The following is a 10,716-nucleotide window of genomic DNA, read 5'->3' as shown; positions in this document are numbered from 1 at the left end:
ACATCAGCGCAGACTGTAAGGGCACCACAGATTAGCCCTAAATCACACTCATATTAAAGTGTGACCCCGGCCTCCTACGGCGGGGTCCGCGACCATCGTTCCCCAAAACTCCTCGCACCTTATACACAAGACGACAACTCCTGTATATCTCTTTGCAAATCGGCCTGATTTGCCATGAGAAAAACTCCAAACGCCGATTTAGAATTCGTTTTACGAAACCATTTGCGTTTTTGTATCGCAGTGGAGACCAAACTTTGCCCTGATTTGGTAAATATCATATTTGGACCGAATTTGCTGCCGCGGTGGAGATGCTCTAATGTCTGTTAATGATTGTGTTTTGGGCTTTTTGTATAGTGCCACTCACGCAATAGTGCCATATGTCGAGGTCTGTCATGGGGTAGCACTATAGCGTCGGACCCCCTGTAGTGATCAATACTCACGCACGCGGGATATGTTCTCTGCAGAATGGAGACAGGCAGCACATGGAACCTGAAGAAGACGAACGGTGCCCGTTTTTGCGTGCGGCGGTAGAAACGGCACGCATTTCATTCCCATGACGGTGCGCTCTCTTTTCGTGTGGGACTTTGATAATACCGTCGTTTTGGACAACACGGACACGCTCGTTTTCCAGATACTAGCACCAGAAGTGTTAGCACGTCAACGCGCTATCATTTGCAAAAGCGCAGGGCCTCACCTATGGACTACCATAATTTCCAACGGGTTGATGTCACTTTTTGAATTGGGCAAGACTCCAGAAGAGATTTTAAGCGCAGCTGCAGAGGCGTTTTTCCCTGTGGAAACGGCAGCAGTTTTGCGTAGGATTGCATCTACGCCGACTGCGCGCAGTGTTGTACTGTCAGATGCCAACACGCTCTTCATTCACGCCTGCCTCAAGAAGGCAGATCTTCCCCACGATCAAGTTTTCGAGGGTGGCATTTTCACAAATCCTGCCACAGTGGAGGAGCCTGGTTTCATATCATTACGGCCTTTTATCGATCCGAATGACCCAGAGAAACAACACAAATGTAACAGATGCCCGGCAAATCTTTGTAAGGGAGAAGTACTCCAGAGAATTATCCGCGACGAATACGATAGCTGGCGTATCGTCTATGTTGGAGACGGTGGGAACGACCATTGCCCAGTCTTACGTATGGGGAGCGAAGGTGTGGTGCTCGCGAGAAAAGGATTTCCTTTGCATAGAAAGGTTCTAGAGCGGCCACCTCTCGCCGAGGTACGGCTGTGGGACTCCCCGGTTGAACTCAAAGGTCTCATCCATGACCTCCTTTAGAGTCCTGACATGTGCTTGCTATCGTGATCCTTTTTTTTGGTAGTCTCGTCGTTTATAGACTACATACATATGTGAATGACGCCAATCAGAGGGGTGAAAGGAAAGGAAGATTGACTCACAGGGAGCAAACAGTGTCGCCCGTGAATCTCGAGATGTTGTCCAGTCATCATACCAGTACCCGCGGCTCAGAGCGGAATGATCCAATCCAATGAAGAGTCACTCGTGGAAACCATCACGAAACTTCGAGACTGCGTGTGTTCAATGAGTGTTTATTTGTGCATTCGAGCATAGCCTCCGGGAAGAGGAGTTCCTTTGTAGCGTTTATTGTGAATGCTATGTGGCGATCCGACTCCCAAAGTTCTGCTATTGCAAAGCTCCTTCAATCTAAACCCTGCGTAGTCTAGGAAGTCGCAGATTGTGGTGCTCGACATCCTGCCCACCTTATACGCACCTCGGGGGAACTCGTACCGACCAGTAAGCACCACAAAGGAATAGTCATATGTCCACGAACAAGAGATAGTACCGTGCGTTATCGCAGACGTGACCCTCTATTTGACATATTCAACAAGTGCATCCTGAACACTGTTTTTAAGCAAAGGTGCGTTGGCTCCGATGATAGTCTTGTGCAGCCTACCATTAACGAAAATCAAGAAGGTCGGCATAGCGGTGACATCCATTCTTGCAGACAGCTCAGATAAGCTATCAACGTCAACTTTGACGAACTTAATCTTTTCCTTCTTCGGTGACGAGACAGTTGCCTCTGCTGTCAGGACCTCAGAGTTGGCGGGTGGTTGTAAGGTATCTGGTGGTGGCACCCCTGCGTCTCCAGTCTCGAGGTTAGTAACAGGGGCGGTGGTTGAATTCTCAGCCGGCAATTCCGTGTAATCCTTCTCCATGCTTTCTACTTTGGGAGCAATTGCCCGACAAGGCCCGCACCTGCGTTTAAAGCGGACCAACGCACCATAACGATACGAACAGAGTCCTACTTTGTGAGAAACAGGAAAGCGAGGCGCGTGTGTGTGCATTCGCGAAATTAGAAGTGATAAAACGTACCATTCAGCGAAAAAGTCGGCGACCACGACGTGATTCTTTTCCAAAATTGAATCAAACTCATCGGCTGCTTTCAATTGATAGACCATGGTGTTTGTTGAGCGCGGGTTGCGGATCGAGGCTTTGAAAGGAAAAAAAAATCGGGATGGGACCTGTTGGCTGGAGAAAGAGGTGAGCAGCTTGGACGAATTCAAGTAGAGAGAGAGCTTGCAGGTGCTGCAGGCATTGGGTTATATAGCGTTATATAGATATTGTCTGTGTGGGGATTAGGGACTGTGCCAAATGTTGGGGGACACGAAAACAAGTCCAGAAGGGTCCAACCAGGGAGACAGACATGTAGATATTACGTATGCAAGCCAGTCGCAAGTTTTCTCTGCTTGCGACTAATTTCTCCCTAACCTGCGAAAAATGTACTAGAATATTAGGTTTCCTCGAAACAACACGTGGACCCAACACCTCCAGACCATCATCATCCAGCAACGGAATCGACAGCAAGCCGGCTGGCCCCACGCCGATGTACTGTATGATATAGCGCTGCATCACCACGTCGTGCTGAGAGAAAACCACGAACATCACAGTAGTCTACCGTCAGCGTTTGTATGGATGCATTGTGTTTGTCGCCGTGCTATTGCAGAGGTGGAGCTGCCCCAGACCATGCCTGACCTCATATAAGAAGCAAATCGCCTGTCGTCTACTCTAGACTGTGGTTCCATCCAGACAAGACACAGTACAAATAGGACAATGCCAATAAGGCGCTATCTACTCAGTAGGAAATAAAGGCGCCGTCGCCTCCGCCACGACCGGTGGTCGGAGGCATCGGACGAGTTCTTGGCATCACATAGACACTACTGTAGCTAGACACTACAATTTCCCTTTAAAAATGATTCCTGTACATTGTTCGGCGAAAAGGCCACATTATAGGCATGTGCATGCACATATGCACATACAGTAAAAGGGTAGTGTGTGCAAGCGAACATCGGCTGGGACCACGAGGAACTACCGCAACTGTTTCAACTTCGACCGCGAGCCGCTACACACTGACACAACGACGTCCCACTCTCCAACCACAGCAGCTTTACACGTTTACATAAAAATTGGCATTGCGTCGGAGAATTCTACTGCGTTGTAAGTTGAGCATGAACATTTACGAAGAGGATACTAACTCAATACAAAGCAACTGCTTTTCTTTTACAAGAAGGACGAGGAGGCAGCAAATTTCCTACTGGAGCGTTTTCCCCATTCGTGCGCACGAGAACTTATGCAGGTGAGGGCGGGGAGGATGATTCGATACGGCAGACACGGCCCGACTTGACTGGAGACTGTGTCGCGAATGGAATATGTTTTAGACAGTTTGGGGGGACGAGGTGCGCGAAATGGGAAAGGCAGCTTCAAGCAGCGGCGCATGGCTGCGTCGGCAGAATGACGCTTGACTAGATGTGTTACATGGTCGGAGGAGCGATAGTTGAGACAATGGTTGCCTCGGCAATTTCGGGGTCGACACTTTCGGGGTCGACAGTTTCTCAGTGCCAAGGAGAACGGTCTTTATTGTTACAGTAGTTCAGTGCCTTACATGATAGACGTTCTTAATCGAATCGAATTGAAGCCTGTTGGGAACATTAGTGCCTGTGGTGTTATAGTGCGCTGTGTAGTACCGTCTGCAAATCCAGGCACTATCGCTTGTTCTTTATTTGGGCAGTACTGCAGTGCGGTATACAACATATTGCACCCCTTGAAAGAGATCTGAAGGGAGCATTATACGGATGATTTCTGTCTGGTTTAGGGCGAGAGCCTGGGCATTCGTAGCTGAAACTGTAACGCTTGAGACGCATTGTTCAAGGGTGCACTAATCAGCGACCGCTCAGCCTGTCCGAGCCAAGAAAGTCTCCTAAAAGCCTGTAACCACTTCATCTACGCCCACTTGGCGTATATCAATAGGCCACCAGTCCTTGTGCGTCATCGTCAACCCAACTTTTCTGGTGTCCTTCATTTTTCACATTCGTTTACATACCCTACGTCCCGACCCCCACGCACCTGAAGCGCCTCCTTTCTGGCATCCGCATCCTGGTCCCGACTCACCTTGCGTCTCCTGTTCCACAACCTTGCGGCACAAAACCGTCGTCTCTCCTTGCTGCGTGGGCCGTTGCTGTCCTTGTTATCTCTCCAGAATTCGCAGTTGTTGTGGACTCCTCACCGCCACGCCGCTATGTCCGATCCCAATGGCATTGTCCTTCATGAGGTCTTCGGCTCTGATTTGGACTCTGGTGAAGAGGAAGAGTTCCGACGTAAGCTAGCATCCCCTGCATCGAAAAACCACTCCGCATCTCGTCCCTCTTCATCCTCTTCGGGTCTTCGACGGGCCCCAGTCATGCCTGATTCTGATTCTGAAGATGACTTGCCGTCCAAAGGAGCCTCTTTGCCCGCTACCTCACGCCGTCCTATTGAGTTTTCTGATTCCGATGACGATGATGAGCTGGAGAGTCTTCGTCGCCGACCCTCCAAGCGCCAGAACCCTGATTACCCAGATTACGACTCTGACGAAGGGCCAATAACGGACCACAGGAACAGGGCATCCAATTCATCATCAAAATCGAGCAAGAAGTCGAAGAAAGCTCGTTTGCGTCGGGGTGATGACAGAGATGAAGACGGTTTTATTGATGACGATCTAGCCAGGAAAGCTGGCCATGACGACGATGATATCATCAAGACTGAGGGTGGAATGCATGTCAGTGACGAGATTGAGGCTGACCCAGATGAGGAGGAAGCTCCACGCTCGAGAAAATCCCTCAACGCCATCGAGAGGGCTATTGAAGATAACAAGGCCCTTCGTCGTCCGAGGCGCAAGGAACTTGACCCGAAAAAGATTGAATCGGAGTGCATTGCCTTTTTGGAAAGCATGATGGGCGCCCGAGATGCAGATATCAAAGCATATAGGTCAGGCAAGCCCGCTCTTAACAAGCTGAAAATGTTAAGGGATGTCGAGCTTATGGCCATGAAAGTTAGCCACAGAGAAATATTACTCGATAATATGCTTCTTGCCATTGTCAAGGCCTGGCTGGACCCCATGCCAGATGGCGCCCTTCCAAACGTGGAGATTCGCAGCACTATGCTGCAGATACTCCTGGACATCCCAGTCGACAGCGATTGGGTTGAAAGGCTCCATAGTTCACAAGGACTTGGAAAGCTTATTCATTTTCTTTCTATGAAGGATGATATTCCGTCAAATCGGCGCCTTGCTGACAAGCTCATGAAGCGATGGGCCCGGCCTGTGTATCAAAGCAACAACAACTATCACGATTTGCTCGATGAATTTGACAGACCGGAAGAGGGCCGACGCGCACCTAAGGACAGTGTTGCTGCAGAGAGGAAGGCTGCGATGGAGACGGTCAAGCACTTCCAAACGGCACAAGAGAAGCTTCAGGCTTTCAAGCATAAGACCAACGAGGATAAAGTTCTCGCCACAATTCCACGACGTACTCCGTTTTTATTTACGGCATTGGCAGAGAGCTCTGCCTCAATTGATGAAAAGACTTTGCGTGAAATGAGAAACGCCAAGTCTCGCAACAAAAAGGTCAATAGAACGATGTCAACATTGCGCCGAGCCAACAAGAATAAGTCAGCAAGAGCAGCCAAACCATCTGTGAATGGGCGAAGTTGACTTGGTCCTAGGGTTTACCTCCCTCTTTTCGTAACGTTTTGCTTTTGCTCTGAAGACATCCAGGTAAGATTCCTTGATGTGAGGCTTGTACAGAAGTTCCTTGCTCTGTCATTCATTCGCGACCGCCTGACCTAAGTCTACCTCAATAATTCTAGGTTTTAAAGAAATAGCAATTTTCATCCCATTAGCGAAGCAATTGTACTGTACATCGAGCAGAGATACAGCCGGGCATACAGCTCTGCCATCCCGGATTAAGATGCAATTTCCTGAACGACAGCTTCCATGAACGGAAGTACTGCAATAAATTCTGCTGGATTGATTGGTGTCGGTGTGGGCCACCATTAAATAGAGCCGGCCTCACCTCCGCTTCTCACGAAGGATTTCATATCTCATTGTCGATCTCGGACGAAAGAAATTGCGCAATTCCAGTTGGCATGGTTACACTTCTTCGCAGTAGTCTACTAATGCGAAGCATATGGTGCCTTTAATTCATTGTGACTCCGCCGAGAAACAACAATAAACCCTTATGTATGAGACTGCGTAATAGAGGACATTATGGGTTCGCCGGATCGCAATTAATACGCCCCCTGCGTCCGTTTAACAACACAAATCACAGGTGAAGTGAAGATCAAGCAACCCGGTGTGAGCCGTTTTGTCATGAGTGTAGGGACACCCAGATGACACTGTAATCAGCTTGAAATCCGCGTTCCTCGTTTCTAGCCCCCTAACCTAGCAATCCGACCGTATCATGGTATACTAGGGTAACTACGTACAGTAACCTCAAGTATTGCAGTTGCGTGAAAGCACTTTGAGTTTGGGGAATATCAGTAGAAAAGTAAACTAAGTGTGCAAATAATACAGCAACGCAGATTATAGCATAAGTTGTGCATCATATCTACAATTGCGAGTCAACTTTCAAAAACGGGATAGCCCGCCTTTTTGTGAGATATGCCTCGCAGTTTCAGTCTACTCAAACTAAACACTATAAAATGGAACAACTGCGCAGTTGATATAGAAAAACCACTTCTTGCAGCTGCTCCTCATTTCTCCCACTCTATTACTATTTCAAAAATGAATCCCTCCCGCGCTGTTCAGGCTCTTTCGGACATCACCAACCGACACGTCAATGAGATCGTCGATCACATTGATGACGACGTGGTCGCCAGCGATGATGAGAACGACTCCAATTGTCCGATTTATGACACGTTTTATAATGACGGAGGTTCTCAATCTATTAAGGCAATGTGTAATTTTGATTCCTCTCAATTCTTCGAACTATGGGTTATGATTGAAGACTACGTGTCAAAGAATTGGAATGTTGGCAGAGGTAAAAGAACACAGTACAAGGCCCAAGATGTTCTCTTCATGACACTTACTGTACTCAAGCATGGTCAGCAATGGAACTTTACAGCTCGTCTATTTTCTGTTAAATGTTCTACATTCGAACGTTTAATAACTGGATTTCTACGTATGATATCAGAACACATGTATGATATATGTGTGGCACGCGTCGAGGAAAAATGGACAATGGCCAAGTGTCGTCTGGAGGACCGGGTGTTTTCGAATTTTGAATACGCGAGATATGCTGTCGACGTCACTTTTCAGCAGAGCAATCGTCCAAGTGGAAATATATCAGAAGGGAAGCGATACTTCTCCGGTAAGCATAAGCTGTATGGGTACAAAGTGGAAGTTTCAGTACTGCCTACTGGTCTTGCTATTGGGTGCACGGAGCACTATCCGGGCTCCGTGTCAGATCTGGAGATATTTCGTCGTAATAGACCCTTTCATGAGGAGGCATCTAAAAAGGGGGTACGTGATTTGCGGTTTACAGATGAGGGACGATTGAGCGAATTTATGGATGACTACTGAGCCATACTGGCGGACAAGGGATATCAAGGTGCAGCCGAAGATCTACGTGTGGTGCACCCGGTGCGAACCCCGGCACGTTCAACCCTGTCATTGGACGACGTGGACTACAATCGCCAAGTATCTTCTGATCGTGTCATAGTAGAAAACTACTTTGGGAGAATGTGCAGTTTATGGACTGTACTTTCTCATAAGTGGCGCTGGGGAGAGGGATTGTACGAGCACGTGTTCAAAGCGTGCCTGGCGTTGACTAATCTGAGTGTCAGGGCCCGCCCTCTCCGCTTCGAGGACGGGCAGCACAGCACTGGTGTACGTAATCGCCTACGGGCCATATCAACCAGTCAGATGCGAAAGAGGCGCCGTGTACACGTTGAAAACACAGAAAATCGCCGCGTTCGCATGTCTAGTGGCACGCGTCGTGCACTGTTTGATGACAGTGACACGGAGTAGGGAGGTGTTACGTGCGCATCTCCTTCCATTTACGTGGTTTGTTTTAGAGTACTGTACGGGTAATGTATTGTGTTCTCTTTGATTTTAATCAATAAATGCGGTAAAGGTACTGTACTGCGCATTTCCTAGTGAATTACGACTTTACTGTGTGGATATGAATTTGGTGCGCGCTGACCGGTTTTCTACTGTACGTGCGCATCTACTGACAGATACTATTATTTTTATTTGTTTTTGCGCATTTCATCATCACTCGCGGTTTGGCTCTACTGTACAGTAGATACATTTCATTCGGTATATGTTCTTTGATTGGGGCGCGTGGCCAAACTTTTAGTTGTCATTCAAAGTTCTAACGTTCTGCATAATTTGACAGCTAAGCTGTGCGCACGGAAAGTCAGATCCAAAATACATTCCCTTGCGGAGCACATGAAACCCTCTCAGCACAACGTCCCATGACTCTGCCCTTCTTGGGCTGCCGTGGGCTTGAAAACGGTGGCCGCACAGCCAAAAACTGCACATGCCGACACAAATACCGGTAAAGACAGCACCTTGTACCGCGCCTAACTACTTCAGAGTACGAGTCCAAGTACGAAAGAAAACTTGCAGATCGCTAACATTGCGAGGAATGGCGTTCCGAGTGCCATTCAAACAGTTCAGAAATCATTGAAGTTGAGAACATGCTCACCCGCAGCACGTAGCAAACGACAGGGCATACGCAGTATTACTTTCGCTTGCCTTCAGAACGCTTACGTTCACTCAACAGAAGTGTTGACACGGACAGAAGCTGAATATAGACTACAGCGACACTAAGTCGATGTCCTTTAGAAGGGGAACAAACAAACACACGTAAGAACAACAACTGTGAACGGAATAAGCAGAAGCACAACATTAAAACAGGTTTGTTCTTCTCTTGACAGGACTGCATAGTTAAGAAAACCACACATAAGACGGACGTCAAACTATATGATAGGTCTAACGCCTCCCAAGAGATGGTATGCGCATCCGTGAAATCCTTTGCTGGCCATTACCATCTTTTCTCGCATCTACCGGTCGGGAACCCCCCGCCCCTGGGTCACCACGCCGATTGCTTGAAGACGGCATACCGTTGCCTGTAGTCTTCATCATGGAGGGGTTGTGGTGCATGTGCGGGAGCGGGGGCCCGGGCAGCGTGGGCGTCAGATGGTAACTGTAGGGCGGCACTCCACCCGCCCCATGTGGGTGATGCAATCCTGTACTATCAACCACGTTTTGCTGACCCATGTCTTGTCCATCGGGGCCGTGCGGCGTATAGACATGGCCCCCTTGGGCAGGAGCCGAAGCCTGGGCGGCGGGATTCGCTGATGCACCACTGCCATCCTGATTCTTCATAAGGGTCCAGTCAAAAATAGAGTCATCTGCATAGCCTTCACGAAGATAGAGGTCGCGGAAAAGACCGCGTAAATATGCGTAGTCCGGACGATCGTCGAAGCGAAGAGACCGGCAGTACCGGAGGTATGTGGCAAACTCTGGGGGGTAGTTTTTGCAGAGTTCGTTGATAGAGGTGGAGACCTTACGGTCTGAGATTTTCTGATACTTCTGCTTCTTGGTGGCGGCCCGGAGTCCCTGCCAGGGTAAAGCACCCCGGTTGAAATACATGAGGACAAAACCCAATGATTCGAGATCATCGCGACGGCACTGTTCGATGCCAAGGTGAGTGTTGATAGACGCGTAACGAGCAGTACCTGTAAGGTTCTTGTTCTCCCTATACGGAATATGGACATGCGTCTTGTGGTCACGATATTTCTTGGCGAGCCCAAAGTCGATGACATAAACTGTGTTTGATTCCTTGCTCAAACCCATGAGAAAGTTGTCTGGCTTGATATCGCGATGCAGAAAGCTTCTCGAATGAACGTACTCAATTCTCTGAATCATTTGATCGGCAAGCATAAGTACAGTTTTAAGAGAAAACCTGCGGTGACAAAAGTTGAACAAGTCCTCCAGCGAAGGGCCCAGCAAGTCGATAGTCATGACATTGTACTCGCCCTCACAGCCATACCAGCGAACTTTCGGAATACCGACAACCGGTTGTCCGTTGGGAGAGATGTTAAGGTAGCGGTAGATCTTGCTCTCATAAATGAGTTGGGGATGCTTGGTCTTGACGTTCTCCAACTTGACTGCAACCTCTTCGTTTGTTTGGATGTTGACGCCTATGTAGATGTCTCCGAAAGAACCGGCGCCGATACGACGGCCCAAGCGCCATTTGCCGCCGACGCGCAAATCGGTCGCGTAGGACATATCTGCTGTGATGGCGGGATATGGGGATAGAACTTAAACGCTTTTTTAACCAGTGAACGCGCGGGCGGGACTCCAACGAGGGTCTGCTAATAAAACCACGGGTTGTTTGGGGGGAGTGGGAGCGCGACGACGGCGT

The 10,716-nt window shown here is 48.7% G+C and overlaps 4 protein-coding genes; 2 read left to right on the top strand and 2 right to left on the bottom strand.

Moving 5' to 3' along the window:
- Positions 1–553: 553 nt before the first annotated feature.
- Positions 554–1,288, top strand: CHC_T00008718001 (Pyridoxal phosphatase). The gene has a single exon (XM_005717542.1). The coding sequence runs from the start codon at positions 554–556 to the stop codon at positions 1,286–1,288; it is 735 nt and encodes a 244-aa protein (XP_005717599.1).
- Positions 1,289–1,388: 100 nt separating this feature from the next.
- CHC_T00005936001 (hypothetical protein) lies at positions 1,389–2,509 on the bottom strand. XM_005717541.1 is given in 4 exon segments: positions 1,389–1,836; positions 1,837–2,224; positions 2,342–2,427; positions 2,428–2,509. The coding sequence occupies 2 exon segments, from the start codon at positions 2,425–2,427 to the stop codon at positions 1,837–1,839; spliced, it is 474 nt and encodes a 157-aa protein (XP_005717598.1). The 5' UTR covers positions 2,428–2,509; the 3' UTR covers positions 1,389–1,836.
- Positions 2,510–4,541: 2,032 nt separating this feature from the next.
- CHC_T00005935001 (hypothetical protein) lies at positions 4,542–6,172 on the top strand. XM_005717540.1 is given in 2 exon segments: positions 4,542–5,993; positions 5,994–6,172. The coding sequence occupies 1 exon segment, from the start codon at positions 4,542–4,544 to the stop codon at positions 5,991–5,993; it is 1,452 nt and encodes a 483-aa protein (XP_005717597.1). The 3' UTR covers positions 5,994–6,172.
- A 2,433-nt stretch (positions 6,173–8,605) lies between these two features.
- CHC_T00008932001 (casein kinase I) lies at positions 8,606–10,580 on the bottom strand. XM_005717539.1 is given in 2 exon segments: positions 8,606–9,278; positions 9,279–10,580. The coding sequence occupies 1 exon segment, from the start codon at positions 10,578–10,580 to the stop codon at positions 9,279–9,281; it is 1,302 nt and encodes a 433-aa protein (XP_005717596.1). The 3' UTR covers positions 8,606–9,278.
- Positions 10,581–10,716: the final 136 nt, after the last annotated feature.

This window comes from Chondrus crispus, genomic scaffold (assembly GCF_000350225.1).
Source record: "Chondrus crispus Stackhouse genomic scaffold, scaffold_324, whole genome shotgun sequence".
Lineage (NCBI taxonomy): Eukaryota > Rhodophyta > Florideophyceae > Gigartinales > Gigartinaceae > Chondrus > Chondrus crispus.
Note: the sequence above shows the minus strand (reverse complement) of the source record. Positions and strands in the feature narration are given on the sequence as shown.